Below are 25,857 nucleotides of genomic sequence, written 5' to 3'. Positions count from 1 at the left end.
TCTGGATAGGCTTGGACATGACATTTAAAACATGTGACAACACGTTTCTGTTTAGCAGAAAACAGTTCTACACAGTACTGCACGTTTGATTTTTTGACATTAAACATGTGACAACATGTTTCTGTTTAGCAGAAAAAAGTTCTATACTGTACTGTACGTTGACAGGAAGAAAGTATCATGTATTATTTGGATGTTTCAACATTCAAAAGGCCAGAACTTCATAGAGTGCATTTTATTTGCATCAAAGAAGTATGGAGAAAGAATACAAAATTCAATTTCTAAAGCTGAGTGTTGTAGTTGTTTGCAAGAAAGTGCTGTGAATTGAAGTGTACTTTGTGGGAGGCATGAAAAGCTCCACCTATTGATGTTTGAATGAAGTGCATTCACTTGCATCCCCACAGGCTGTAAAGGCCATGGAGCCAAAGATTCTCCCCTGTCAAGTCATCATCAAGACCTTGGCCAAGAAGGGATGGAAGGAGAACAACTTCCAGGTAAGAAGTTTCAAAACTACGTAAACTTAACTCTAAGTGTAAAAAGAATCTTCGATAAGAAAACTGCTGGTCGTGGAAGATAAATGTTGTTTCAGCCTTGCATTTATTTATGTTGTTTATTATGTGTCTGTATTAGATGTCTGTCTTGTTACTACGGGAAGGAGGATGACCTCCTTCTGGGAGTATTGGGAATGCATTTGTTTGCGCGTTCGCAGCTATAACTCACGATCCCGTTGTCGCATTGGTGTGTAACTTGGCATATCGTTTGCCTGGTTCGGCGTGGTGATGCACAATAGCTTTGTTACACCATAACTACTTTAAACGTCAATCCAATATCGTAATTGCACCCCTATAATTAATGCTATGTCCCACTGCCCTGCCATAGGGACCATGTTATAATCCGTTATGCATGACTGGAATACTTCAGGCAGATACGGGGTAGAAATCTTCCTTACTTGCTGTGATCGTATAGTCACTGTTACATTGAAAAATAGACAACGTGCATCACCACACGCAACCTAGCAAACGATATACCAAGTTACATACCAATGCGGCAACGGGAATTGTGAGTTTTAGCTGCGAACATGTACAGAGTGACCTCCAGTCTGTGTATTAAGTATGCCGTATCCACTCGCCACTCGCATACAGTATGTGCGCACGGGACGGACGATGCACTTTTACGCACAGTGTGAAAATGGCAAATCTCTGGACCTTCAAACTTACCACACTTGTAGTTTATAATACGGAGGTTGTGACAATGTAAAAAGTTTACGCAGGGGATGAAAGATTGAGAAATATCTCTCAGAAAAGTGCGCGCGCCAGTGTCACTTCCGGGTGGTTAGATCCGGTGACCTTTGACCTTCGTGAAATGTTACGATAATATAAATTAGCCTTTTTTATTGCAAATAGCTTGATAGCTATAGATCAGGCCGGTCTGCAATAAATTGTGGAAAGAGGATTTACTGCATATTTGTGATTTCTGATACATCTTAGTTGTAAGGCTGAATGGTTCGTTGATAATTGAAAAGGGGCCATCTAGATCTAACTTTGTGACTTTTCCCGGAATTTCTAGATCCCATCTTTTTGTCTTATCTTTAAAGTTTTAATGAGTGAAGAACTTTACAATTGTACACATATACACACTGGGTTAAATACAGGTCGCAACAAAAGAATAGTATACAGATATGTCTATGCATTGTCAAATTACTGCGAGAATTATAAACTACAGTATTTTCGCTTATTTGCAATGCCCATTTGTCAGCGCAATTTTCCCGATTACCCGGCTTTGCTGTTTATGAGGTGTTAGCTCAAACTGACCCGATTGAATCTACGGGACAGTAAATGGAACGCAATGACACAAAAAATAGAAACACGGCCATATTTAACCATTAATAACAGTGAACTTTATTTAGATCAGTACATTTACTCGTAACATTTATGATTTGTAACAATAGCGTTGTTGTGGGTACGATTTCCCAAGGTATAATGTCCTTGGATTTCCCAACGTAGATCGTTGTTTTCTACATATACCGACTCGATGCACTAAATATTTGAGTTATCGACTCTAACTCTACTCAAACAAAACAAAGAAATAAACACTGCTATCTGCGCACAACACAAGCTACAGATAAATGTACAATTGTCAACCTATAGATATTCTTACACTACAAAGGTAAAACAAAACTAAAGTTGGGTACAATACACGCTTGTAGACATGAAAATCGTCGACAACACATAGACAAAGGATCACCTTGTTGGTGTCTTCATTTTCAAAAAAAATAGCTACCACATGGAAATGATCGTAACCCATGCAACAATAAACTGTTGATTGCAACATTTACGAGTTTTTAGCTTACGATGTCCATAGATAACATGGAAATTTTGCAACGTTCGATAAGCATTTTTCACAAAATTGTTCTCGGTAAAAAAAAGATGGCGGACGGCATGGGTAAGCAGTATCCCATCATTCAATGCGGTAGGTCAGAAGCGGCACATTCACTTCCGGGTTTAGACGCATGGCGATAACAAATGTGTCGCACGGTCGAAACGAACGCAAGAATAATGAGAGAGAACACAGGTAGAGACATGTTTTTATTGAGTCAAAATTTGTTGTCTGAGAAATTAAACGTTCTTTGAAGAAACATGACAAAAAAACACGAAGGCATAAGCTGACGCCTTTGACGGCTGTGAACCTACACGCGCCTCTCTGTATGCAGTGCCGACGAGCGCCCGATCAGCCGGGACGCTCTATCAACGTAAACTTCGCAAGAAACCGCCGTCCTTCGCGGCTCAAAACAGACAAGTTCATTCCTTTTAGCGATCTGATATCTTTTTACGGGAAGTTTTCGGCTCATTCCTGCCGTTTTTGGTGATTTGTTTGGCATATTTTCGGTTCAATATGTGCTGCAACTTGACAATTTTTTGCCGATTAGCCGATTTTTTCGATCTTAGGCTTTGCGTATATGGGGTTCGATAAACAATGGCGTCAATGGGAAACGGTTTGGGATTTCACAATCCTTTGCAGTTAGCAGGTTTTTGCTACAAAGCGTATTGCAATTAACTGGTTTCTACTGTACATGGATTCGACTTCTCGTTTCTTCGTAATGGTAAAGATGTAAGAGCAGATATGATTCGTAATCAATGGTTTGTCTAAACATATTGGAAATATGAATGTGTCTATATTGCTTAACTGAATGAAGTTGGGGAACATAGGTTGCATCAGTCTATAAAGCGCTGTTCTCAGACTCTTTGTCGTTTAATTTATATTCTACAATGTATTACAAAACGATTGATAAACTGTCTTCCTCAGGTCCTGATTGCCAAGTTCCAACTGGTCAAGTATGTTGTGGAGAACGGGAGGATTTCTCAGGGCGTGGCTAAGGTGTGTCTGACCGGGCTGACGGAGAAGGTGGGAGACGTCAAGGGCGGGGCGATCGCCAAGGAGGCGCTGACGGCACTCGCCGAGGCCACGACACTGGATTATGTCAGCCAAGGGGTAGGGAGTGTGGAGTTGCACCAAGTCATGGAATGATTTTTAACCTGCTGACTAACTCTGCTGTAAATGATAGAGAATGGGGGGCCAAATAGCTACTACAGTGTGCTGAAGGTTAAATAGTTTTGTTCAGTGAAATACCATAAATGAAAAAGGGACAATGAGCTTGGAAAACTTGAAAAAACATTGAAAACTATACAAAAATATATTACCAATCAGCTAGTCTGGAATTTTTAAAAACTGAGTTTCTGTCTCTATAGTAAGTGTTCAATACTTTCATCTTTTACAACAGCCTTCAAACATTAGTAAAAGTAGAATTTACACATTGTTTGTTCTTGTTATAATGTGTGTTTATTTTTCCCCATCGTACAGGGAGTAGAGTTGGCTTTCAAGCAGAAGAACCCAAAGAACCAGGCTGAGATCTTCAACTGGCTGAACCAGGCTATCAAAGACTTTGGTTTGAAGTAAGCATGAAGTTACATGTGCACAGAGAAGCCTTTTTGTAGAAAAATCTTGCATGTCAGGAGGACGCCTACAATTGTTTTGTTGTTGTTTTTGTTGTTGTTTGTTTTCAAAAGCCATCTTTAAAATGTAGATCTACTTGTGTCTTAAAGCTGTCTACATCCATGTAGAAATGTTTTATAATTTGAATGTATGTTTCATTGTTACAGGGTTTCTGTGAAGCCATTTATCCAACATCTGAAGACAGCTCTAGCTGCAACCAACCCAGTAAGTCTTGCCTAAAAACTTGAAGAAAGAGGCTTCTTATTTAGTTCCACCCTTTGAAAAGGCTTTAATAATAGCAGTATTCTCTATACAGACCTTATTGGTGGTGTGTATGTGAAAATTGATTTGTCAGCCATTTTGTTTAGGTCTTAGCTCTTGAGGTACATGAGGAAAAGAAAATGGTTCCGTAGTTCTTTCCTTTAGTCACTGACGAAAGATAGCAAATGGGGTCTGAAATGTGTGATTGTTCACAAAATTTTATCCAGTTGCTTGGGGTAACTGTCTTTTCGCGTATCTTATTACCTGGATGTCTAAACCTTCAAGGACGTAGAAAAGAACATGTTTTGTCTGTGTTTTTGTGCAGGCCATTCGCACAGCAGGCATCAACCTGATCGGAGTGTTGTCCATGTACATGGGCGCACAGCTCCGCATCTTCTTCGAGGACGAGAAACCCGCTCTTCTACAGCAGATCGACGCTGAGATTGAAAAGGTGAGCTTTTCATTATATTCCCAGATGTTCATGCATATGTCTGGGTATTTAACCTTCTTCTCACTAACTTTGTTTATAAAAAAAACAGTAGAAAATGTTCAGTAAACTACTGTAAAGGCAGAAATGTTTGCAGGGATTTAATTTCGCGGTAGGGAGAAAATGAAGTCTTGGTGGCGGTTTTGAGTTCGCGTTTGAAAGAAAAATAGTGCAACAGTCACACAATGGAACAGATTTCGTGGTGGTTTTAAGTTCGTGATAAACAGTTCACCGCAAAAAAAACATAAAACCACCGCGAACATTTCTGCATTTACAGTAACTCACAAGATAACAGCGATCTAGCTAGCTCAATTTTTTTCTCCATCATTCCAATTCCCAGTGATGGAAAAATCTGAAAAATAATTTTTTTCCATCATTTGTCGTGATCAAATTTGTTCCCTTTCCATGCCAGTTTTTATGCATGGTTTCTTCAAATTTGGATACTTTTGGTTACCTTTACTAAGCAAATTTTGTCCAGCAAGGTTGATAGAATAGTATTAAAAGTTTTTCAACCACACGCAGAAAAATTCTGTCAAATGCCAGAATCACATACAGGCGTTTGCTAGAGCCCTGCACCACGTTGAAAAACAATCTTTCCATTTCACCCCCTGTAGATGTCCGGAGAGAAGCCCCCCGCCCCCACCAGGGGGTTGCGGAGGAAGTCTGAGGGGGAGGAAGGCGGGGAGGAAGAGGGGGAGGACAAGGAGGATCAGGCTGCTGCCATCAACATAGAGGACCTGGTACCCAGGACAGATATGAGGTGGGCTCCTCATGCTTTAACAGGACATATGATACCTCTCTGCTTGTTCTTGCTGTGTTGTCTCCTTCCTTCATTGTGTACACATTGCATTGTTCTTGTCATGAATGGTGTGATAATTTCACCATTTTGTGTTGTGCCTCTACGTGTATTGGTGATAACATTTACAGTACATGGCTGTGTCTTGATGATAATTGTTAGGAGCAGGCTGCTTACTAATATATCTAACTCTAGGTGCAGAGACTGCATCTGAACAAGGGAATGCGCACTGTTTGAAACTTTGTTACACTTTAAGCAGTGCCTGCCTGTACATGATGTACATGTTTCCATACATTGCACAAAGCCATTGATGTATCATTGCTATCATATGCCTTTGCTGTACCTTTAACAGGGCTTCACATGCAACTAGCATAATGTACTGCATGTAGCCAACAGTAGAAATATACTCCTGTGAACTTTTGGTTGGTAGTAGCTGTTAGTAATTAACATGCTTTTCAGCCATTGTCCTTTACATATTAATGACTATGCTTCACTCATTGTAATTTGCAATAAGCTTGATGTGAGACACCATAGACGACTGGTTGTGTTCCAACTTGTACAAGACAGATTCTGCTCTAGAAATACATTGTGTCCTCTAAATCCCCAGCAGTTTCCTCAGCAGATTCCTCGGAAAATTTGGACATTGACTATAAAAACATGTAAACATTGTGCTACTGTTTCATCAAACACAAGGTATTCTACCACTGTCACATCATGCCAAGGTCTATTGGGAACAAGTGATGTCAGTGTGGGGCAATGGTTAGAGCTTTGGACTCAAGACCAATAGGTGCCGGGTTTGGTTCGGGAGTGATGCCCATTGAGCCTCTTCGGCTAACGTGTTCAAAAGTGTGCCAAAAAAACACTGCAGATTTGGTTGCCGATGTGCCAACATCTAGCACATTTGCCACAAAGAACCGTACAATTTTTTTCTTTCAATTTATCGGGAACAATGTGGAACTGTCCATTCAGAAATTTTACCCCCTTACTGTTCCTTCATGACCTCCACCAGTCGTCTGTGTGTGTGAGGACTAATTAATACTAATATTGCCTCTCCACATGTAGCTTGCGTATGGCGCGCTCGGGCTCCTTCGTGTAAGTTGGTATACCGTGTCAAACCTCCGTGCACGTGGTCACAGTGCATTCTCTTCTCTCCCCACGTCACCAGTCACCCATCTTCTTTCCTCATGTAGCTTTAGAATTCGAGTGATGCTGTCCCCATGTCTTCATCACTATCCAGTACTAAGATCACCTAGTTGGCATTAGAATGTGACACGTGCGGTTATACTGTTTCCTTACGTGGTCCGACAATTTAACCCACAGCAAGTAGAGATACAGCACATACAATGTACCAGGAATCTTAAGTTGTGTGTTAAGTGTGAAATCAAGGTCTGTTATTCGTTAACAGCTTCCTTTGTGAAAAGGCACTTCTGGAAGGATTGTGGTTTTCAGATATGGAAAAAACAGGTTTCTAATTTCATGAAAGTTTAAAACTTTTTTGAAGAGATAAAAATTAAACAACCCTGCTTCTCTTCTGACAATTTCTACCATTGAAGAGCTGTTTTTGGACTACTGAAAGAAGATAGAAAGAAAGATTTTAAGTACCCAAACATTTGTGCTGAAATGTTCAATGTACTTCTGTGACTTTGTGGTCTTAGTCACTGATTTATTATATATACAGATACAGACCATTCACTGATTTATTACTTGTACATAATTTCCTGTAACCTACCCTTTGTATATGCCGTAGCCTGGATGTCAGCTTTTTAACTTAAAAGTACACTTTCTTGGTTGTTTCACGGTAAGCGACCAACAGTGTACAAATTTTATGAATAAAAACTAAAAATGCTTAGCCTGGGTAGCATCCTCCGTATTAACTGCTGGCTCAATCTCTTCACGAGGATTGTACCCAGGCTAAAAAAGGCTGGCATCTGGCTACTGTTTGTATACACTGGTGTCCTCTTTCCCTTTCAGCCCATCCCACCCTGTAAACTGTGGTAGTGTTCTTGGTCCATGACAAGTTGCATGTGTTTCCTTGCTTCAGAGAGGTTACGTGTTGAGCCATTGGCTGTGTACTCTTAAAGGATCTAAAGAGATGATTTCTCGAAAACTGAGTATGATTTTTTCTCTCTCTCTCTTTAGTGAGCGGATGAGACCTGAACTCATGAATGAACTTGAAGACAAGAACTGGAAGGTTAGAAAAGAAGCCCTGGAAAAGGTGAGAGAGTCGTCAAGCTTTTTTTGTGTCAGGGTTTCATCCCAGATGAAGTGGTTGCTCAAGAATGCTAGATATGGTTGTGAAATCACAACTGTCATAAAGAGATAAAGCATCAATTAATGCTGTCACAGAATATCAGAAAATATTTAATATTATTGATCAAATATTCATTGGTGCTTTGCCTTTAATGTCTGTCTTAGGTATCTGCAATTCTGGAGGAGGCCAAGTTTATCACCCCTAGCCTAGGAGACCTGCCTAGTGCACTGAAAGCCAGGCTTGGAGATTCCAACAAAATACTGGTGAGCAGCACTGCCTCCTAGCAATTTGTGTTCAAACTGCAGGCTTTGGAGTATACAAAGTGTAACTTTTGAAAGTGAGAATTGCCATTGAAGTGTTACGTTGAAGTCGTGCCAAACTATGTCTTAGTGGTTTCTACCATTTTATTTGTTTTAATTGTAGGTCTTTTTTCCACATTTCAATTGTATTTACTGAATGTTAGGGTGTCTAGAAATTTTCGATGTTGCTGAAGTGTACCTTCCTTACTGTATAATCTTGTTACAGGTCATGAGCACCTTGTCTATCTGCACCACTATCGCCACGGCGATGGGACCAAACATTCGACAGCACGTTAACATCTTTGGCCCCGGTATCCTACAGACGTTGGCAGATAGCAAGGTCTCTCACCAGTGTTTTTACCTTCAGATTATCAATCTTCACTTGAAATTCTCTTCATGGCTAGAAAATGCACGGTACCACAATATCATTATGTCTTTATTGATGATTTTCACCTGCCCCTATCTCTGATTTTCCAAATCATCCACAACAATAACCACTGACGGTTTGTTTTTGTGGTGCGTTCTCAGGAGCATGTGCGCCAGGCAGGACTTGCCGCCCTGAATGCCGTTGTTGAGCAGACAGGCATCACGCCGTTCATGGAGAACGAGATGATGTCTGACGCCCTCCGCTCCACCTCTCCCATGCTCAAGATTGAGGTGAGAAATTTCATCAACTGCTGCATAATGCTATAGGGTCTACTCACACTTATTTACAGGTAGTGCCTTTGGCAGAACAGTTTATGTTAAAAGAAAGTTAAAATCCTCCCGCGCCAATTGGTGGAGCCTATGGCGGCGCCCATCTCTGATTCGTAGCCCTTGGTCCACACAACTATGTGCAAGTCTCTACAGCAGGGGGCTAGTCTACTGGTAGTGATGTGTGTGTTTAACTTCCATACTCTTTCCCAAATGCTGAGTGCTAAGCAGAGAAAGCATGCAGTATGTACCATTTTTAAAATCTTTGGTATGACCCGGCCAGGGGAATCTAACTCAGGACCTACTGTGTGCAAGGCGAACACTCTACCCATTAGGCCACTGCGTCAGTCTTTACATAGTTTGTGTAATAGTTATTTTTTTGTTGTACATTTATGACATTACAAACCACATTCAGGATACTAATATTATATAAAAGCATCCATATTAGCAATTTTCCAGAAAATTGGAGAAGCAAAGCTTGCTTCATTTGGTTCTTGTTAGCATTCTCCATAGACATTTGATTATGCTGGGTACTGTTTGTTATGTTCTTGGTTTAGTTGTTTCCAACAGAATGCCCATTTATATCCATTCATTTTGTATCCAACAAAATACTGCTGAGCAGCTCTGCCTCCTAGCAACTTGTATTCAAACTGCAGGCCTTTGTTGTAGAAAATGTAACTCTTGAAAGATCCATTTATTGTGTAAAACACGACTACCTCTGTCTCCCTGCAGTTGTTTCGTTGGCTGGCAAAGAAGCTGATGACAGCACTGCCCTCTAGCAACTTGTATTCAAACTGCAGGACTTGGTTATAGGAAATATAACTCTTGACAGATCCATTAATTGTGTAAAACTCATCTCCCTGCAGTTATTTCGTTGGCTGGCAGAAAAGCTGATGACAGTGAAGACCTGTCCGCCTGACCTGGTCAACTGTCTGCCCATGCTGTACGCTTCGCTGGAGGACCGCAACGCAGATGTCCGCAAGAACGCCCAGGCCGCCGTGGTTCCCTTTATGTATCACCTTGGTTACGACAAGATGATTCGTGCTGTTGGAAAACTCTCCGTAAGTCAGACCCAAAGCTGTAATTATTGCAGATATGCTTTTAACTGTTTTTATTCATGAACGCCTACATTACTACATTACAGTACTTGAATTGGCTTGCATTGCGTAGCAGCTCAGTTGAAGAAGTCAAGTATTTGAAAGTTGGAACAAATTGCACTTTTCTAAGTGTTTCACCATTTAACATACAGCTCTTTCAAGAAGTTACAGTTATAACATATACATGCGATGCAGTATGTGATGTGCCTGAGAAGAAGTCCTATGTAATTATCCCAACTTGCTTTAACAAATGACATTTTCACGTTGGAATAAGATACATTTTTGAGTGCCACAGTCACTTTATTAGTAAGTAGATATTAGACACTATAAACATGGTGGAATCATAGGTATTTTAGGTTCAAATTAACTATCATTGATAGTACAAATTGAATATCATGATTGTTGCACACACTAAACTCAGATTTTTCTCCTCTCTGTCTCAAATATCAGGACATTCTTCCTTATGTGAGTTCAACAGTGTGTCTGAACTTGTCTCTTTTGACAAAGCTCTCCTTTTTTTGGTAGTCTTTTTCTGAGAAGCTGATTTGTTTTCCAGTTCCAAACACTTCAATGTTGAGTTAATCTTTCTCTGAATGATGAGTTGAAGATGTTTTTTTGCGATAGACTATGAGTATCAATTGTTGCACTGACAGCTAGTTATGAGTGTGTTATCTCTTCTATTTGTAAGCAACCCTTTCTCTTTTTTCGAAACTCTGTATCTGTATTGTTGTTTTTTGTCACAGACTTGGTGTCGTCTTTTGTATTGTGTATGGACTTGTGAATGTGTTTGATGGAAATCAAAGCTATTTTATATCAGCTAACTAATAAGTAGATAGATTTACATGTATCTAGCAGTACTTGTAGATTGCCACACGTATGCAGAGTTTCTTTTTAGGAAGCAGAAAATAAATGATGTAGAATGTACAGTACTACATATGTATGCAGTATTCTGCTGTTTGTAACAACTTCTTTTTCCACCAGTATGTATGAAATCATTGTCTAGCCATAAGAGCATGTTCTTTCAATGGCATATGCTATTATATGCTAGACCTGCTTTCTATCATTAATGTCGATATGATTGTTTAAAGCGCCATGCATTTTTGTCAAGGTTACCCCAGGAAGCTATACATGTATATAGAACCTAAGGTCACCCATGCACCCTGGGTTTGTCATTGATGACTGTTTATTCCTCCCCAAGGCTTCCTCCAAGACCAACGTGTCTGCCATCCTGGAGAAGGCTCGTGCAGAGGTCCCTGCCAAGCCCACTAAGAAGGCAAAAGGAAAGGCCAGCTCCCCCCCTTCAGACGAGGGGGGTAGTGGGGGCGGCGCGGAGACACGCAGACCTAAAACTGCACCTGCCAAGTCTAAGGTAAGTGTAGGGAGGGGGTTGAGAATCATGTGCGAAAAGATGATCACTAGTGGTCACAAACAGATTTAGGAGGGATCAAGTCTTTTAGTTTTAGAGAAGGATGAACATAGAAAGGAAGCTAGTATGCTTTTTGGATATTTGGCAATCAGAAATGACGTGATTATTCGATTTGAAGAAGTTAGCATACTTCGTGAATATCGATGACTCATATTCGGTTGTGTTTGTTCAAAATTTTGTGTACGATAAAGTATGAGATGTTTTGAACTTATTCCATCTGTTAGAATTAGTTCTTCATGCATTTTCACACACATGTACTATATTGTAGATACTGAACGTTTTACTTTCTATACTGCGCATGCTTGATTCTCATGCTTTCATGGCTGACAAAGCTTCACCGTTTAATTTCTTGCACATCCATTCCTTTGGTGTTTTTTTGTTTTTTCCAAATTTCTGGCTTTTGCTCGCCTCTTCTTCGTTAGAGAGAGGAGGATTCTGGGAGTGCTAAGGAGGCGAAGCAGGCCGAGCCTGCTCCTAGGTCTGGCCGGCCCACGTCTGGCATTGCTAAAGCAAATGCAAACAAGGTAGAGGGAAAAACCAGACCAAAACAATCAGTGTACTGTGATCCAAGCTGTGCATGGCCTGATGTGTATTATGTGATGATTTACATGGAATCTAGCAGTTGATCTTTCTTTCTAGCAGTCTGGTAAAACTTTCACAGTACAAATGAAAAATGAAATTTCAAAAGTCTAAATGTGACTTGGACACACTTGAAAATCAATAGCTGTCACATGGATTTTGCCATTTTTGTGTGAATACGTTTTAAGTGTCGCTCTGTAAGACTGCTAGAAAGAGGAACAACAATGTATGAAGAGCATGTACAGATGCTACAAAACTGTTGATTTAATCAATATATTGCTTCGTCAATCTGCATGACCGGTGAGTGATTGATTATGTACATTGTATGATAACAATCATGCTTATCTGTGATTTATTAAAAGCAATTGGTGACATGTGAAAAAAAAAGCAGATGATGGGAAATTCATTTTAAAGATCACAATCCATTTCAGAATGAATGATTTTTTGTAAAATGTGGGGGGGGGGGTTCGGTGCTTCTTTATTTTGCTATTTGAAAGTCATGTTAGTATTTCTATGTAAGTGTTTTAAAACTCGTATTAATCAAGATTCAGTAAGAAAAAAATCTGCTTGCTCAGGAGTTACCACAGAAATGCACAACTCATGAGTAGTTGGTATAACAGTCTCATTGGTTATTCGCCAACTTTAGGAGTCATGGTCCTCTGTCCAAATTTTGACCAATTATGCAGTTTCAATGACTGTTTTCTGAATCATATCAGTGAGTCATGTGACTGCTCTTGTTCCCAGGGTGGTATGGCAGGGTCTAAGAAGAAGGGGAGTAACCAGAGCCTGGCTGATGAGGACACGGGCCCGCCTCTCATCCTGAACAACGAGAAGAAACAGAGGATCAAGGATGAGAAAACACTTAAGGTATGCATCCAAAATCGGTTCAATTTATACTATTATAGACATTTTGTATGTTGAAAAAAATGAGTGAATAGAAGTCGATAAGTTGTTTTGCATGTGTTCCCTTGTGCAACGTTAAGAACAACTTGAACCACTGTGTCATAAGTCTTGAAAGTAACAATAAAGTTTATTTGTACATTTTGTTAGACTCATAGTAGGATCTGCTATTTAGAGAAGCTAGGCAATCCCTTATTTTGGTGAAGTGCCTAAAATGCAAGTCTTTCTTTCGAGTGAACAGTTTCAAGAGAAGGTAGGAAAGATGACGGCAGAAGAGACAATTCGATTTTTCATACCAATATCTAGAGGGAACAGTTACCGTAATTCACTTTATCTTCATGGTAGCAAAATTTCACGGTGTAAGGAAAATGGACCTTTTCACTGAACTTTAACTTCACGGTGGCAGCAAGTGATTTACAGAACGGATTTGTGAAGGAATCATAAATAATTACAACAGGTTTTTCACGGTGATGATAAGCTCACGGTACAGAAGTGACCGTGAAAACCGTGAGCATAAAGCTACAGTGAAAGAAACAAGAATTATAGTATATACATCTTGAGTTTCTATTTCCTCTGAAACAGGTGCTGAAGTGGAATTTCAGCAGTCCGGAGTCTGAACACATAGAGCTGCTGCAGAAACAGCTGACCACCTGCGTCAGTAAGACCGTGTACACTCAGTTCTTCCACTCCGACTTCAAGCGCCACCTGGCAGCCATGGACACGCTCATTGCGGTGGGTACTCAGAGATGTTGACGTCATTACAAATGTGTGATGTAACATGAGAAGTTATTTTCTAAATCTAGAATAAGAGTGGACCTCCCATGTTCTTATGTGGGAGACCATCTGGGGGTTGGGCCCTGAAAAATCATTTGGACAGAGAGAACGGTTCAATCCTATGGCATGTAAAATGGGATTGGAGAAAGGCCTACTAACACCGTCCCTGTCCTTGGTGCTGAATGATGTTCTAGGATAGCAGAGATACCATGCAGTAAAATTGTTTTATTTTCAAGTCCTCAGGAAAGTAGTAGGAATTCTCATCTGGCATGTAAAATGGGACTGGGGAAAGGCCTACTTACACTGCGCCTGTTCTTAGTGCTGAATGATGTCTTGGATAGCAGAGATACCATACAGTAAAATTGTTTAATTTGAAAGTCCTGAGAAAGGTAGTGGGAATTCTCGTCTATGTTTGTTCTCCCACACAAAAAAGCAGGAAGGTAATTTGTCTAAGCAACATTCTTAATCAACAAACAAACAAACAACCAGTCATTTCTTTATTCTAGGCTTTCTAGACTATCTTCCAGGTAATTTGTGTTGTAAGCTATCACTTTCTTTATTTAATTAATTCATATCACAAACTTACAGGGGGAACACTGCATGTCTCGCCTTGAATTGAAAAAACAGTTTGTTACACTTTTATTAAAAAAATTATGTACAAAGATGCAAGCACATAACTGCACATTACATGTGACAATTACAATAGATCTAGAAGTGAAGGTGTACTGAAGACAAAAGCAAAAGTATGACACAAAAGCGATCAATATCAGTTGACGTGCTTACGCACCGTCGGGGTTATACCCCCCCACCCCCTACAGGGTGACATACCCTTTCGTTGGCTGCTAGTGTCAAAAGCTATAATGTCTGTCTTGTGTACTACATGGCTAAATGACAGTGTTTTCCTTCCGTTCATCCAGGCTGTGAAGGACCAGCAGGATGAGACTATAGCCCAGCTGGACCTGCTGCTGAAGTGGATCACCCTGCGCTTCTTCGACACCAACACGACCGTGAACATCAAGGCCCTTGAGTACCTCACCATCCTGTTCAACACCCTGGCCGAGAACGAGTACCGTCTCCTAGACATCGAGGCCAACTCCTTCTTACCGTACCTTGTCATTAAGGTAAGCAGATCAGTATGTGTTGTACTGAACTAGGGCCCGAAATTCATTTTTGGAAATAGTTGTGCTAGTGGACCTAACCTAAGAAAGCTGGCGTACAACATGAAATAAATTGGAATGTCAGCAAAACCAAAATACAACGTAGGTACTACACATGTACCTCTCTCCAGACCTTGAATAGCTAACTTAAAAAATAGAACAGATAATACAAGGCCTAGGGATTTGTTATTTTTCCTGACAATTGAATATAACTATAAGAAAGTCTGTATACACCTGAAGGTACAATTATAGTACAATTAATATATGTAAGCCTACACAAATATTTGGTGCGGCAAAATTATATGTGCAGGTCTAATTTTAGGTGCACAAAATTGAACATGAACCCTGTATTTCGAGCCCTGCAGTACTTAAAAATAGGCTCCATATTCTGTTTATTTTCCATGTTTCAAATATAGAGGTTAAATATTTGTCCAATGAAATATGGACTAGAAGGACTCTTTAGAATGGGTGTTCTGAAACAAGTGGTTTCTTTCTGTCATGTGACATTGTAAAATATTGACTGACCACAGGTTGGAGATTCTAAAGACGTAATTCGCAAAGACGTACGCGCCATCCTGAAGGTCATCACCAAGGTGTACCCCGCTAGCAAGATCTTCCCCTTCCTCATGGACGGGGTACGCTCCAAGAACGCCAAGCAACGAGCTGGTAAGTTTTACCCATTAAAACATATATTTTGTTCTGTAACACCATGCAGGGGTTTTTCTAGAAAAATTAAACAAGAGGGAGCACACACAGCCGAGGGAGCAAATTCTATGTATTTATGGAAGAATCGATCACAGAGGGAAGGCTATATGCTGGAGATTAAGCTAAAATCTGACTTTGACAAGGGGGCGCTGGGCTGAAACAAGAGGGCGCAGCGCCCCTCTTTCCCAATTCAGATGAGCCCCTGCCATGTACTGCTCTGTATGTGTCTGTATTCACCAGGAAGGCATAAGTTACTCTTGTACAATTTCTGGACCTGAGACACAGCATTTGTTTCACAACTTTAAATGGTATTGGAGAGATTACTGAAATTCTTATTTCTTTCACTGTTTTCATGGTCACCTCTGTACCTTGAACTTATCATCCCTATAAATAAACTTTTTTTTTTTTATTCCTTCACACATCCGTTCTGTAAATCACTTGCTGCCACCGTGAAGTTTAAGTTCAGTGAAAATGTTCATTTTCCTTACACTGTGAAATTTTGGTGCCGTGAATATATAAAGTGAATTACAGTAGGCTCTTCGCCAACTCCCAAAATTGGACTCCTGGAATTTTTGACTGAATCGCTCAGTCCGACCTAATTGCTCTCTTGACACAAGGCTTTGTGCATCTGTATCAGTATTGTGACTATTAGGTTGTTGGAATTGGACAGCGCCCCCCATCCCAGATATGTTGGGTGTGCCCTGATGTAGATGGCCTCTTTTACTGTTCTCAAAAGCTAATTGTGTTCCGTATTCAAAATTCTACACCCTCCAATCCAACTGTGAAGAATATAGTGTGAAATTTGTTATTGAATGTTAATGGAGATCTTACATGTAATAAAAACAAACATCCATTATGAATATGCTGTGAAATGGTAGTCAGATATGGATATTGTTAAGAGTACAGTTGATTGTGATATTTTGAGTCCCCAAAAACATAACATTTGTGTTCATTGCCACCATTTCCACAGAATGTATTGAGGAGCTGGGCAATCTGATCGAGGGTTATGGTCTGAACGTGTGCCAGCCCACCTCAGCAAAGGCCCTGAAGGAGATAGCCACACAGATCAGCGACAGGGACAACAGTGTGCGCAGCGCCACGCTGAACACACTGGTCCAGGCCTACGCTATTTGTGGAGAGCAACTCTTCAAATTCGTCGGCAGGGTAGGATTTTCCCATATGCAAGATTTTCAATCCTTGGTAAAAATAGTCGGTTAAATGTTTCACAAGTGAATAGATAATGTTTTGGGGATTTATAGTCTATTTGGAAAGGTAAAGCTTTATTTGTTAGCTACTTGTAATGCGGCTTTGCTACAGCTTGCGTGTTTAGCCATTTGTAGTCAAGATTTTTCTTCATACTTTGTTGAAAGTTAGACATCCAGGTGATAAGATACGCCGAAAATAGTTTGGCTTGAGTAACTATTTTTGGTGTATAAGATTTTTTTCTTGGTTTGTTGCTTGATTCAGCTTGCAGAGAAGGACCAGTCGATGTTGGAGGAGAGAATCAAGCGGTCGGGAGTCCTGGCCAAGCAGGCGGCAGGTAACAGACCGACCACGGCACCGCCCAAAATCTCACCTGGAGGGATGGATGACGGGCCAGGGGACACCAAGCCTGGCAGTAAGGAAGAAAAGGCAATAAGGTGATTTCTCTCATCAATTCTTGCTGTGTTGTCTTTGTGTTAAAGCTGTTTTGTAGCTTTCATCCAGTAGTATAGTGTAATTCTTGATCCGTTTACGATAACTTTATTTTAACTACTTTAACGGTCACTAGTCAACCGCTTAAATTTCATCATACTATTCATAGCAAATACTTGATCACTAACATTTCAGACAGTGATTGTTCCCACCATTGTAAAAAAAGATTAAGAAAGTACATGTTTGCACAGTTTCACTGTTTATTAGCCATTTAGAGACTGCCCCCTTCCAGTGAGAATTTTGCTGAAGCATAATCATTATATAAGAGTCCTACATACATGACACCCCATAGCACATCACCTGTCTGTCTCTTAGTATTATAATTACTGCACTAGTCTTTCTCCCTTTCACTCAAACAATTGCTTTTCACACAAGTATGTTTGTCTCATATTTGTTGATAACTATCTTTAAGTATATATGATCGATTTTGTGACTTTGATACTTGCTGGGAAGGTTAGTCCCAATGTTTTGCAAAACTCCTAAATATTGCTATGATCTAAAATATGTCAGGTTTTAAACTGTAAGGTTCATTTTTATTTATTTGTTGTACTATTTTTAGGTACAATTTGACAACATTCAGTTTGCACTATTGATGTAATAAACCTTAACAGCAACATTTTTCCTTTTTTAATTAAAGTTGCAAACATGTGACATCCCTTCTCAGCTTCATTTTGAAATTCTGTGATTTAACCTTGGCCTGTTCTCTCTCCTCTACTTTACATGCTCTCAGTTTTTACAGGGCATATCTGACGTAAGTTGTTCTACTTCTCTCTAAGTGAAAGCACTGAGCTTCTAAGAAGAACACACAGACACACTACACTCTAGAATTTACTTTGCGACTGTTTAGTGCACTCTAAAAATAAAATTGTAGGGCTAAGGTCTTATGAAAACCTTGTTTCTAGTTACAGTACTTATTGGAACCAGTTCTAGAAAGGAAATAATGGGTAATTGTTATAATTAATCCATAGAACCCCTTGGGGAAGACTGCTTCAAAATCACCAGTACTCAACATGTATAGGTCTGCTGATAACATGTCAAACAAAGCTGCTGTAATAAAAGTTAGCTGATATCTGTACCAAGTCTACTCCTTACAGCATATATCATCAGGGACAGGTTTAGTTTAAAGTCAGCATATATTTTTTCAAGCCATATATATTTTGGTCCTGTTGACTGAGCTGACATGACTGTGTATATATTCCACGTCACAGTCAACTGAAGCAGCTTCACCGTCAAGCCCAGCACAGCAGACCTCAGACGGCGCAGTACAAACGGGAGTTCAGGCTCGACCTGGAGAACATCGAGGGCGATGATGTCACCGTGTCGGAGCCCGTCCTGGTCGACACAGAGAACACGGTCCGCGAGCTCCTGGAGGATCCCGTCAACCTCCCGGAGACGAGAATGCGCCCTCCGTCGCCGTCCATGGCGCTGTTGGGAAACACGACGAGCTCGTCCTCGGCCGTGGACTACGTGATCTCCCAGGTGGCCAGCAGCGAGGTGTTGACCAGCGTGCAGGCGCTGGCACAGCTGGACGCTGTCATTCAGGACGGGGAGAAATATGAGGCCATCACCGATCATGTGGATCAGGTGAGTCAGTTCTCACACATTGACTGAAGACCAAGAATACAGTTGATTTCGTTTCACAGAATACATACATTTCGCACATGTTCAAAGCAATTTACAAAACATTAATAGACCAACAACAACGAGAAAGAACATTGTGCTTGGGGTAGAAAGAAAGCCATAATGGTGTGTTCTACATTGTAGTTCTTCCCCCATCTGGATTAACATAATTACAGATTTAACAGATCGAAACATTTAAAAGTTTAACCAGACTTATACCCCAGGTCCCCCAGGCTTTTAAAACTACATATTTTCACATAGCACAGGTAGACAGACCAGTGTACATATATATCCTTTTACTTTCTCGCAAGGTTGCTAAGACATGTTCTTAGACATATATGTAGAATAGTAACATTGTGTAAAGCTATTTGTGTTTTAAATGGTCTCCTTTTTTTCTCCAGCTGCTGATCGCCACCCTCCTGCAGCTGCGTATGGCCATGAGTAAACACAGCGACAACTACGACTCTCCCGAGGCACAGGACATCATCAAGACTTACAGATGTGTGCTGGCCACTCTTATTGCTGTAAGACATCTTTTTGAAAAACTTTTACAGGAGGAGGGAAAAACCTTAAGTCGCTTACACTCTACCCTCCTCCTTCAAACTAGTTCAACATTTGATATCACAATATGAGCTATGAGCAATGAAATAAATGGAAAATGATAAGGGTAGGTTTGACTTAAAAAATTGAATTAAAAATTGACTGTGTATCAAATGCAAACCCAGTTCAAACTTGTTTTCCATTTCTTCCTGTTCCCAGCTGTTTCAGAACCTGACCCTGGCCACCCAGGCGTCCAAAGACGTGCTGCGGGACCTGTTCAGCGTGCTGATCACTCTCCTGCTGGACGAACACCTGCCGCACTACGGGGACGGCCCGCAGGTCATCCGCTCCGTCAACGTCCTGGTGGTCAAGGTCATCGAGAAGTCCGACCTCACCAACTGTCTCGGGTGGGTTTCTTGTCTTCAGTGAAATCGCAAATTTGTCAGTCTATTTTTGTAACTATATATACATGTAGTGTTGATACAATAGTTACAATACAATACAATACAAAGAAGAAGAAAAATAGTAAGGATAACTTGTCTCACTATACAAATGTATGAGAACTACATGTAATACCAAAACTTTGTGTGATTTCTGTTTCCTGTAGAGCTCTGATTAAGCTACTCCATGGCTGTGTGGCTAGTGAGACCAGTGCACCCAAGTTCACAGACCTCACCATGAAGGTTTGTTTGTTTGAACCTTTACTTATTCATGTACATGTGGGACTGTTGACATTGTGTACTGGCAATAGTCCATGTGTTGAAGGAGAGAAAGTGTTGAATAGAAAACTGTCAACTTGTTATGTCATTATTTTGTCATTTCTTACTTACGTCGACTAGTGAACTCTTTTAATTCAATATTTATCTGATACAATTCTGATTCAAACAAATACAATCCTCAACTCATTGAAGGGAATTCCATATTAGATTTTTTAGTTTAGATTGTGAAGTGCTTGCATTTCCCTTCAACAGTTGGATGATCAAAACATTCTCATAAACTTACTGAAGAAGCCTTAAGGTTTCCTTTTGATATCTGGAAGACAATGCCTGTGGAGTAGTTATTAAAGTTTACTGTACATTCTGTACTCTCTTTTTTAGTGTATCTGGAAGACGACCAAGATGTTCCCGTCCGTGATGTCTGACACCAGCATGGACATCAACATGGACAAGGTGCTTCTGGACCTGCACAACTTCATGAAGGCCTTCCCCACCGTCACATGGAAGGACCGGCCCTCCGACATGCCACTACGCACCATCAAAACTGTCCTGCACCTGCTCGCTATGATCAAGGGTAACAAGGTAGGACTCAGTCATCTAGCAAACACTCAACTCTACAAGTTTCTCAGTCATCTAGCAAAGAGTATAAAGTGGAGTGGATTCATTCCTAAAGCTGACATTTTTCACCCCGTAGTCATCCCTCAGTAAGACCTCTGAAGCCGCATAGTTTCCGTTTAGAACTTTAATTCAACCACGACCGGTTTCGCTGTGTCCGTTTCTTCAAAGATCCAAACAATTAACCTTGCAATTTTTTTCCTAGAAAAAATAAGTATAAAGAATAACATTGGCTGTTTTCATCCCTTGCAGATCTTCAGTCACATGACGCTGATTGACAACCCCCAGGACTCGGAGGTGGAAGGTTATCTGAAGCGAGTCCTCAAGTCCGGTAAAGGGAAATCTTCAGCCGGCCAGAATAAGGCCAAACACAACGAGCAGATGAACGGGACAGCAGAGAAGGACGAGGCTGAAAACATGCCTGAAGAGGTGAAAAGCGCCCCCTTACTCTGTTACACAGTATTGCAGCAATCTTTACTGATAAGCTTAGCAAAGAAGAGCACTTTTCCAAGAAATGGAGTGCGAGTAGTAAAGCTAGACAGACTTTGTTGCACACAACTATAGAGAAGTGCCCCCTAGATCTGTTACACTGTATTACAGCAATCCTTACTGTTAAGCTTGGCAAAGAACAGCGCTTTTCCAAGAAATGGAGTACAAGTAGTAAAGCTAGACACACCTTGTTGCACACAGCTATAGAGAAGCGCCCCCTAGATCTGTTACACTGTATTGCAGTAATCTGTACCGATAAGCTTGGCAAAGAAGAGCACTTTTCCATGAAATGGAGTACAAGTAGTGAAGCTATACAGACTTTGTTGCACACAACTATACACTGATATGTTACACTGACTTTTCACCGTTGAAACTGCATATTGGTTCTTTGACCATTCCTCATTGATCTTTTAAAAAATGTTTCTTTCTTTTGCAGAACTCTAAGCCAACTCCTCGGAAGATGAATCCAAGAACCAACGACATCTTAGCAGAGATCTTCAAGAAGATTGGGAACAAGGAGAACACGAAAGAGGGACTCGCCGACTTGTACGACTTCAAGAAGAGGCACCCCGAGGCAGACATCACTCCCTTCATGAAGCGGACCTCGCAGTTCTTCCAGAACTACATCGAGCGCGGTCTGAAGAACATTGAGCTGGAGCGAGAGGGGAAGATCCAACCTGGTACTGCCGTCTCTCATACTGGTAGGGACACTGGTGATCGGGCTTCGTACTGACACTAGTACTCGGTGTTCAATAGGAATGGATTGTTTAAAATCATTGTCATCGACCATGTCTAAACTGAAGCCTATTGACTATGCAATCTTACCAATGAGCCCAATTTGGTACCGTCTTTCTGTTCCAGAATATTCTTAAATCTCAACCCTTGTTCTGCGGGACCCATATATATGTATATGGGTTGCACATTACAGAGCCTTTTTTTCGAACCCGTATTTATTTATTTCAGCTTTATTACAACAAGGTGTAAATGGACAGAGGGAAACAGGAATATGTATGGGTCGGGGTATATTTTTCATCACACTGCAGCGAAATGTACCAATTGCGAAAGTAACTATGCCACAGCAGTGCACAAAATAATCAAGGGAAAATGACCGGATTAAGAAATCAAAATCAATAAAATAAATTTTGTAAGAAAACGCGAGCAGGACAAGGGTTTATCTTTGTTATCCCCCTGGTATCAGTGTAGTAGCAATGTGCTGTCGCGCTCTGAGCAATTCTTACATACAAAAGTATCTGACAAGCCATTCTTCCTGCTTCTAGGTGGTTGGGGTATTAACATGCTTGTGTAAGGAACTTGCTTGTGTTCTGCATGGTGGGTGGTATGTCCTTTCCTGTGGCATGCATGCGGTAGTTAGGCTCTGACCCTCGCCCTCCCCTTCTTCCACAGATAATCAGTTCCAACAGGGAGACAATCTTCCCCTTGCAGAATCCTTCGGTAGTCAAGACAACCGTGTTTCCATGGAGACCGACACCGCCACGTCCAAAGTCATCCAAGAGACGATGTCGTCGGCCACCAGCTACCGGGAGAGACTCAAGATCCTTCGCCAGCGCTGCGGGCTTGAGAACTCAGCGGTAGGATTCTAAGAAGTGATATAACTGTAAATGCATTTAAGTTGTGAGGTTTTTATTTCGCGCTAAGAGGAAAATGAAGTGTTATAGTTACATACTGCTAAAGTATTGGACAAAAATGTTTGCAGTGGTTTTAAGTTCACGGTGAAATGGTTGCCACGAAAACCGTGAACATAAAATCACCGCAAACATTTCTGCATTTACAGTATCGCTTGCCATAAATCCTTATAAGGGGTAAACTGAGGTTTAATAGTACTGGTCAGGAAGGTTTTTCTTTCAGCAAAATATCTGTTAGCTATCGTCCTCATATCAACCTTACCTTTTACGTATAGCGTCCCGAACTGCCCCAATCAGTGCCGTAGAATGTTCAAAGAAGAAGATCTGAAAGAACAAAAATGAAGAATCTATAATTCGGTATACCATACTGTGTCAAGTTTTGTTCAACCTTCCTGACCACATAAATTTCATAATGAAGGCAACTTGTTTTTTTGCATTGCATTTTTTAAAATTTGCATGCTCCCATTAGTTTTGGGATTCCGAGAGGATGTCATCCATATAATCAAATCAACGTGGCCTTAGTACTGATTAATGCTTTGCTCTAATTACTTGATTGTCCTTGTTCCTTGTAATCATTGTTGTTTTTGTTACTCCACAGGGTGATGGTCCCTTACCACATGCTCCCCCTGTTTCCAGTCAACACGTGGACAGATCCAAGACTGCTAAAGACTACCCCGACGTCGTCCCCTCCCCCTCCGAATCACAACTGGACCTCCCCCCATCCATCCTCTCCGGACCCCCAATGGACGTTCCCCAACCAGCCAGCATATCCGCTAACGTCGACGACTTGAAACGACGACTGGAAAGAATAAAGAAATCACAACATCAAAGCACTTAAAACTATAGTACACGTCCCAGAAAACACACGAAAACTGACTAAGTTTCTGATTAGGATCACAAGTAGAATATAATGATGGGTAGTTCTATGTTGAAACGTGTATGTGTGCCAAGTGCAAAGATACCTTGGTTTGCTTATGTAAAAAAACCCGCTGTGATCTTGTTTATAGTTGTGCATTCAATTTGGTACATTTACTTGATGATTTTCATTTATTTCATATAGCACATTTGTGTATAAAAAACAACAGTGATCTTGTTTATACTAAATTGTAGTTGTGCATTGGTACATTTACTTGATTTTCATTTATTTCATATAGCACATTTGCAAACAAGGTGAAATCTTATGAACGAGAAAGACATGGAAGGAAGTTTACAGTGACTAATGATTACTTAGTTCAATTGATAGGAACAAAGTACATGCAAAGGTTGTATTAGGTGGTAACTTTTGTAACTAAGCAGATGTTAATATCTCAAGACAGGAAACTTACAATGGCAAAATTGTTTAATCTGCAAATGTAGTAACTAATTATGACCATGTGGAACTTATGCTCTGCTAGATGGTTGTTGATAAACTTAATATAAATGGCAGCAGCATGAAAAAATTGTTGAGCAAACTATGCAGTTAAAAGTGGTACAACGGAAATTTATCTCCATTTGGTGTTTGCGCCATTTGTTTGTGTGTATGTGTGAAACCTGCCAGCAATCTCTGTATATCTACATTTTGTTTTCTATGAAAACACGCAGTCATTATACACATTCAGGTAGCAAAAATTATTGTCTTCCTTGATTTTTCCCTTCGCTGTACTTCCATTGCCCAATAGGCCACTATTTCTCATGTTACATTTATCTGTTAAAACTTAACGATTTATGAAAATATGTATGGTGCTTTATTTTGTGTGTGTAAAGAATTACATCCTAACTTGTGGCCAGCCATACTAAATTGGTGCATAGATATGTTGACTATTTTTTGCCACTTCTTTGATGTTTAGAGATAGCATTCATTTGATATACAGTTTAATGCATATAACTCTGTTGTATGATATCTTGGTCCTGTCACTCTACCATTTGTTTTATAGTCTGTCCAACTCCTGTCCTTCACTCAAGCTTATGTATCCCAACAGCTTACATTTATCTACTCTCATACATGTGACTATGTATTTAAATATGCTACTTTTGTATGTTTGTGCATCATTGTCATCAAGGGTGCACAATTAGATACATTTTGTATGTTAGCGGCTGACATTTTAAAATTACATCTGTATGCATATGTGTAATAAAGATTATTTCATTTGAAAATCTCTTTTATTTTATTCAAGAGTCTGAAAGAGCCAGTACACAACAATATTTAACCGAAAGTTTTGATTCAAATTGTAATTCAGAGATAATTGCATTAATAGTTACATTATTAATGCTTGTAATTACATTGCAGAAAAAGGGATTATTTGTCTTCCACTGTCAAGGAAAAAGAAGTCGAGCCCAGTAAGTTAGAATTAAGTGTCGTTATAGACTAGAGCAAGGATATCCGTCCTTTTCATGTTACATGTACTTGCAATTAGCCTACGAGCTAGAACTTGCAATAAGCAGTATTCGAGAATTCGTTGGTAGGGACTTCTTTGCCTCAGGCGTGGACTATTATGGGTTGTCTAAGGGGTCGTTAGCTCTGTCCCACTGCACGTGAAATTCCCGTGATGCTCTACTGTGCACAATGCCCGGAGGTGCATGTGAGGTCCTACTGTACATGTACTGGTGGCGTGCACACTGCCGAAACCTGTTGGACAACTAGGGATGATCATCGTACTAAAACTGACGCGGTGAAATAGACGGGTCCACTCCAAAAAGAGATACCTTTTGTTGTTTATCATGCTCAATACCACTACTAGTTCGCAAACAACGTTTCTATAAAAATTAACATGAGATGAGGTAGTGCATAAGCTGGATGTAAATGTTAAAAGTAAAGATGTAGCTTTGACGTGGTACTTCAAAGAAGGGAGATCATAAAAAGCTATCCCCCCAAGATCTAGATTTTGGAACGTGCGGAAAACAGGGTTGCTTGAGGCCTTTCACTTTTTAATTGTCACCCTTTTGGATTTCTACAGAAACAACATGGAGAAACTTGACGGTAAGGAGCTTTCAATATCATTTTTCTGATACAATTGGTCTTTCGGATGAACTTATAGGTGTGTAAATTCTTTGTTACTGGAAACATTTTGGTTCTACAGTCGATTGTTTTCGCACCAGACGCATACTTCTCTGTGACTATTGTTAAGGTATGTTAAAGGGGGAGGGGCTC

At 40.4% G+C, this 25,857-nt stretch overlaps 2 protein-coding genes across 11 annotated transcripts in view; both read left to right on the top strand.

The window, feature by feature from the left end:
* The window catches only part of LOC136430055 (cytoskeleton-associated protein 5-like), a 40,495-nt gene extending 15,632 nt beyond the window's left edge, over nucleotides 1–24,863 (top strand). For 2 of the 10 annotated variants that reach the window (XM_066420317.1, XM_066420318.1), the window contains exons 17-47: nucleotides 402–491; nucleotides 3,301–3,486; nucleotides 3,856–3,947; nucleotides 4,155–4,212; nucleotides 4,574–4,699; nucleotides 5,350–5,495; nucleotides 6,594–6,623; nucleotides 7,671–7,746; nucleotides 7,947–8,045; nucleotides 8,308–8,421; nucleotides 8,610–8,738; nucleotides 9,641–9,835; nucleotides 10,322–10,336; nucleotides 11,070–11,240; nucleotides 11,720–11,821; nucleotides 12,621–12,743; nucleotides 13,359–13,508; nucleotides 14,468–14,671; nucleotides 15,238–15,373; nucleotides 16,383–16,576; nucleotides 16,880–17,052; nucleotides 17,838–17,858; nucleotides 18,316–18,691; nucleotides 19,129–19,251; nucleotides 19,487–19,674; nucleotides 19,875–19,950; nucleotides 20,365–20,565; nucleotides 20,851–21,027; nucleotides 21,524–21,788; nucleotides 22,492–22,676; nucleotides 23,329–24,863. In XM_066420317.1, the coding sequence (XP_066276414.1) occupies nucleotides 402–491; nucleotides 3,301–3,486; nucleotides 3,856–3,947; nucleotides 4,155–4,212; nucleotides 4,574–4,699; nucleotides 5,350–5,495; nucleotides 6,594–6,623; nucleotides 7,671–7,746; nucleotides 7,947–8,045; nucleotides 8,308–8,421; nucleotides 8,610–8,738; nucleotides 9,641–9,835; nucleotides 10,322–10,336; nucleotides 11,070–11,240; nucleotides 11,720–11,821; nucleotides 12,621–12,743; nucleotides 13,359–13,508; nucleotides 14,468–14,671; nucleotides 15,238–15,373; nucleotides 16,383–16,576; nucleotides 16,880–17,052; nucleotides 17,838–17,858; nucleotides 18,316–18,691; nucleotides 19,129–19,251; nucleotides 19,487–19,674; nucleotides 19,875–19,950; nucleotides 20,365–20,565; nucleotides 20,851–21,027; nucleotides 21,524–21,788; nucleotides 22,492–22,676; nucleotides 23,329–23,568 (4,461 nt within the window). In that variant the 3' untranslated portion in view covers nucleotides 23,569–24,863. The remainder of the gene's footprint in view (nucleotides 1–401; nucleotides 492–3,300; nucleotides 3,487–3,855; nucleotides 3,948–4,154; nucleotides 4,213–4,573; nucleotides 4,700–5,349; nucleotides 5,496–6,593; nucleotides 6,624–7,670; nucleotides 7,747–7,946; nucleotides 8,046–8,307; nucleotides 8,422–8,609; nucleotides 8,739–9,640; nucleotides 9,836–10,321; nucleotides 10,337–11,069; nucleotides 11,241–11,719; nucleotides 11,822–12,620; nucleotides 12,744–13,358; nucleotides 13,509–14,467; nucleotides 14,672–15,237; nucleotides 15,374–16,382; nucleotides 16,577–16,879; nucleotides 17,053–17,837; nucleotides 17,859–18,315; nucleotides 18,692–19,128; nucleotides 19,252–19,486; nucleotides 19,675–19,874; nucleotides 19,951–20,364; nucleotides 20,566–20,850; nucleotides 21,028–21,523; nucleotides 21,789–22,491; nucleotides 22,677–23,328) is intronic. The other 8 variants (XM_066420324.1, XM_066420321.1, XM_066420323.1 and 5 more) reach the window with 8 other exon arrangements.
* Nucleotides 24,864–25,557: 694 nt separating this feature from the next.
* The window catches only part of LOC136430057 (uncharacterized), a 29,597-nt gene continuing 29,297 nt past the window's right edge, over nucleotides 25,558–25,857 (top strand). Inside the window, exon 1 of the mRNA XM_066420329.1 lies at nucleotides 25,558–25,686. The gene's annotated coding sequence lies outside the window, so the exon portion shown is untranslated. The remainder of the gene's footprint in view (nucleotides 25,687–25,857) is intronic.

This window comes from Branchiostoma lanceolatum, chromosome 3 (genome assembly GCF_035083965.1).
Source record: "Branchiostoma lanceolatum isolate klBraLanc5 chromosome 3, klBraLanc5.hap2, whole genome shotgun sequence".
NCBI lineage: Eukaryota > Metazoa > Chordata > Leptocardii > Amphioxiformes > Branchiostomatidae > Branchiostoma > Branchiostoma lanceolatum.
The sequence above is the reverse complement of the archived record's forward strand: the minus strand, read 5'-3'. Positions and strand labels throughout refer to the sequence as shown.